This window comes from Micromesistius poutassou (genome assembly GCF_964030765.1).
Source record: "Micromesistius poutassou genome assembly, chromosome: 18".
NCBI lineage: Eukaryota > Metazoa > Chordata > Actinopteri > Gadiformes > Gadidae > Micromesistius > Micromesistius poutassou.
In genome coordinates, this window is record NC_140288.1 from 410,234 (window position 1) to 415,233 (window position 5,000).

A 5,000-nucleotide genomic window follows, 5' to 3' on the forward strand; every position below is an offset into this window, starting at 1 on the left:
CAGTGTGTCAGTGTGTTGATGCTGCTGATTGGTTCGTTCCTTCAGGTTCACGAGCAGATCAAAGGTAAAACAGAGATCTCCTCCTCCGTGGTCATCGCCCTGACAGACGGAAAACTGGACGCTTACGTCAACGAGCTCTCTATCAGAGCGGTACACACACACACACACACACGCACACACATACCCCCACACACACACACACACACACACACGCACACACATACCCACACACACCCTACAAGCTCTATCAGAGAGGTACACACACACACACACACACACACACACACACACACACACACACACACACACACACACACACCCCTACAAGCTCTATCAGAGAGGTATACACACACACACACACACACACACACACACACACACACACACACGTGTGATGGAGTGTGACTGTGTGTGTTTGTGGGTGTGTGGTTGTTGTAGGCTGACAAGGTCAGACGTCACGGAGCCATGGTCTACTGTGTGGGGGTCATGGACTTTGACCAAAGTCAGGTACTCAATTTCTTTGTCCGGAATGTGTGTGTGTGTGTGTGTGTGTGTGTGTGTGTGTGTGTGTGTGTGTGTGTGTGTGGCTGTGTGTGTGTGTTGTCCCCTGTTTTCCGTTCATCATCATGTCTTGTTCTTTTCTAACACCGTAGAGTAAGACTAATATTGGCACCACTTAGCGGGAGGATGCTGAAGAATCAGCTACACCCCATCTCTCCTCAATCTCCTCTTTAATGGACCTTAACTCTGCTGGGAGTTCCCCATAATTGCCTCAAAATCCCATTAGTTGCCGTGGTTACGGCCTGCTGCTGCAGCAAGTACAGGAAGTGATTAGAGCCAGGACGGTACGTCAGGCAGGAGCGTCAGTGGAGTCACTGGGGGCTGTACAGTACAGTCTCTACTGTAATGTTAGGGTCAGTGTACAGTACAGTCTCTACTGTAATGTTAGGGTCAGTGTACAGTACAGTCTCTACTGTAATGTTAGGGTCAGTGTACAGTACAGTCTCTACTGTAATGTTACGGTCAGTGTACAGTAGGTCTCTGGTCTCTACTGTAATGTTAGGGTCAGTGTACAGTAGGTCTCTGGTCTCTACTGTAATGTTATGGTCAGTGTACAGTACAGTCTCTACTGTAATGTTAGGGTCAGTGTACAGTACAGTCTCTACTGTAATGTTAGGGTCAGTGTACAGTAGGTCTCTGGTCTCTACTGTAATGTTAGGGTCAGTGTACAGTACAGTCTCTACTGTAATGTTAGGGTCAGTGTACAGTACAGTCTCTACTGTAATGTTAGGGTCAGTGTACAGTAGGTCTCTGGTCTCTACTGTAATGTTAGGGTCAGTGTACAGTAGGTCTCTGGTCTCTACTGTAATGTGTGTACAGTAGGTCTCTGGTCTCTACTGTAATGTGTGTGTACAGTAGGTCTCTGGTCTCTACTGTAATGTGTGTGTACAGTAGGTCTCTGGTCTCTACTGTAATGTTAGGGTCAGTGTACAGTAGGTCTCTGGTCTCTACTGTAATGTTAGGGTCAGTGTACAGTAGGTCTCTGGTCTCTACTGTAATGTGTGTACAGTAGGTCTCTGGTCTCTACTGTAATGTGTGTGTACAGTAGGTCTCTGGTCTCTACTGTAATGTGTGTGTACAGTAGGTCTCTGGTCTCTACTGTAATGTTAGGGTCAGTGTACAGTAGGTCTCTGGTCTCTACTGTAATGTTACGGTCAGTGTACAGTAGGTCTCTGGTCTCTACTGTAATGTTAGGGTCAGTGTACAGTAGGTCTCTGGTCTCTACTGTAATGTTAGGGTCAGTGTACAGTAGGTCTCTGGTCTCTACTGTAATGTTAGGGTCAGTGTACAGTAGGTCTCTGGTCTCTACTGTAATGTTAGGGTCAGTGTACAGTAGGTCTCTGGTCTCTACTGTAATGTTAGGGTCAGTGTACAGTAGGTCTCTGGTCTCTACTGTAATGTGTGTGTACAGTAGGTCTCTGGTCTCTACTGTAATGTTAGGTTACAGTAGGTTACAGTAGGTCTAGGCCGTCAGTGGACTCACTGGGCTCTGAGGCGTTGGTTCTAAACGTGGTCCTGGAGTCGGTCTGCCGACGCCGTGACTCCCCTCCTGGGGACCAATCGGGTTCAAACGCTCCGTGGAGGAAATGATCCCATCGGGTTCCGATTAGACGTACACTCCTACTTCCTGCTTCCTGTCACAAAGGCAGCATATCACGGGTCTGGAGCCACGAGCACCGAGACGAACCGCCATGAACCATCATCCTCTCTGCTCCACCAGGACCAGTATAACATGTTATACATGTTATACATGTTATACTCATGTTATACATGTTATACTCATGTCATACATGTTATACTCATGTTATACATGTTATACATGTTATACTCATGTCATACGATGTCTTTCTAAATGGGACCAACACTTACCAACAGCGTCCGTTCCCAGATGTTACTGAGACATCAGGAAAAGATTCATGTTGTTAGTTTGTTTCATTCATTTGTTTGTTGGTTCTTTCTTTTTCCGTTCTTCCTCTCTCCATCCCTCCCCTCCACGAGTTCAATCCCCTTTAAAACAAGTGAACATGTCTTTGGTTGAGCTGTCCCTCTCTGAGCTGCAGCGTGTCGTCCATGTTGCTCCCAGCTGGTGGAGATCGCAGACGGACCCGATCACGTGTTTCCTGTCCTCAACGGCTTCCACGGCCTGGGAGACGTGGTCTCCACGGTGAGACCTCACAGCACACAGACATCTAGAGGGGTGTGTGTTGCATGAGTGGGATGTCACATGGTAGTGGGATGTGATGTGATGTGTAGTGGGATGTGATGTGATGTGGGGTGTGATGTGATGTGATGTGATGTGATGTGGGATGTGATGTGATGTGATGTGATGTGTAGTGGGGTGTGATGTGATGTGGGGTGTGATGTGATGTGTAGTGGGGTGTGATGTGATGTGATGTGGGATGTGATGTGATGTGATGTGATGTGGGATGTGATGTGATGTGATGTGATGTGTAGTGGGGTGTGATGTGATGTGGGGTGTGATGTGATGTGTAGTGGGGTGTGATGTGATGTGGGATGTGATGTGATGTGATGTGTAGTGGGATGTGATGTGATGTGGTAGTGGGGTGTGATGTGATGTGGGATGTGATGTGATGTGATGTGTAGTGGGATGTGATGTGGTAGTGGGGTGTGATGACTCTAGTATGTGACCAGGTTCTGGACCAGTCGTGCAGACAGATCTTCCGGATAGAGCCGTCCAGTGTGTGTATTAACGGTGAGACACTACACTGCATTACACCACGAAACCACCACATGTTAATAACAAGTCAAGGACGCACAACAGGGAAATACACTAACGTTGAGTAAACACAGTCTCTCTGTTTGGTTTTCTCTCCCTTCCTCCCTCCCTCCCCCTCCCTCTCCCCCTCTCCCCCTCCCCCTCTCCCTCTCTCCCCCTCCCTCCCCCTCCCTCTCTCCCCCTCCCTCTCCCCCTCTCCCCCTCTCCCTCTCTCCCCCTCCCTCTCCCCCTCCCTCTCCCCCTCCCCCCCCCTCTCCCCCTCCCTCTCCCTCCCTCCCTCCCTCCCCCTCCCCCTCCCCCTCTCCCTCTCTCCCCCTCCCTCTCCCTCCCCCTCCCTCTCTCCCCCTCCCTCTCCCCCTCTCCCCTCTCTCCCCCTCCCCCCCCCCTCTCCCCCTCCCCCTCCCAGAGTCCTTCCACATTGTGCTGGGTGGGAGCGTTGTGACCGGAGCCAAGAGGACGGAGGCGGCTGCTCGCTTCTGCCTCCTGACCGTCAACACGCTGCCCCCCCGTGAGTAGAGACACTGTGATGTCATACACCACCCCTAGTCCACCCACTGTGATGTCATACACCACCCCTAGTCCACCCACTGTGATGTCATACACCACCCCTAGTCCACCCACTGTGATGTCATACACCACCCCTAGTCCACCCACTGTGATGTCATACACCACCCCTAGTCCACCCACTGTGATGTCATACACCACCCTAGTCCACCCACTGTGATGTCATACACCACCCTAGTCCACCCACTGTGATGTCATACACCACCCTAGTCCACCCACTGTGATGTCATACACCACCCTAGTCCACCCACTGTGATGTCATACACCACCCTAGTCCACCCACTGTGATGTCATACACCACCCTAGTCCACCCACTGTGATGTCATACACCACCCCTAGTCCACCCACTGTGATGTCATACACCACCCCTAGTATGACTTCATACACCATTTTTGTGCAATGTATACGCTACTGTAACTGTGATGTACAACAGCTCTACTGTAATGTTAGGGTCAGTGTACAGTAGGTCTCTGGTCTCTACTGTAATGTTACTGTGTGTACAGTAGGTCTCTCTGGTCTCTACTGTAATGTTACTGTGTGTACAGTAGGTCTCTCTGGTCTCTACTGTAATGTTACTGTGTGTACAGTAGGTCTCTGGTCTCTACTGTAATGTTAGGGTCAGTAACATTACAGTAGGTCTCTGGTCTCTACTGTAATGTTAGGGTCAGTAACATTACAGTAGGTCTCTGGTCTCTACTGTAATGTTAGGGTCAGTGTACAGTAGGTCTCTCTGGTCCAGTGGACAATGAGGCTCCTTTGAGACTAAATGAGCAGCAGACAGTCGGTCAGAGCTCTGAGAGGACGGAGGGTCGTTATGAGGCAGGGCGCGGCCGCTGGAGGGCCTGTCATGTGATTGGTCTAATTTGGAGCTTCATTCATTCAGCAGAACGTTTCTTGTTTACAAAACATGTTATTTATCTGCTTTCCTCAGATGCACCATCTGAGGGGTCAAACATTAAACAGGTCGAATCTCTTCTGCAGACACAGAACCTACTAGAAGAATCAGTAGGAGGGGAATCAGAATGTGTTCCTAATGCTCAACCTCATCATGTTTAAGACAATGAATGTTGTTCTCTCTCTCTCTCTCTCGCTCTCTCTCTCGCTCTCTCTCGCTCTCTCTCTCTCTCTCGCTCTCTCT

The 5,000-nt window shown here is 49.7% G+C and overlaps 1 protein-coding gene across 1 annotated transcript in view; it reads left to right on the plus strand.

The window, feature by feature from the left end:
* The window catches only part of LOC311363055 (anthrax toxin receptor 2-like), a 12,999-nt gene that overhangs the window by 2,743 nt on the left and 5,256 nt on the right, over window positions 1-5,000 (plus strand). The window contains exons 5-9 of the mRNA XM_084482981.1: window positions 46-150; window positions 439-507; window positions 2,645-2,725; window positions 3,214-3,274; window positions 3,705-3,806. Coding sequence (XP_084339107.1) covers window positions 46-150; window positions 439-507; window positions 2,645-2,725; window positions 3,214-3,274; window positions 3,705-3,806 — 418 coding nt within the window. The remainder of the gene's footprint in view (window positions 1-45; window positions 151-438; window positions 508-2,644; window positions 2,726-3,213; window positions 3,275-3,704; window positions 3,807-5,000) is intronic.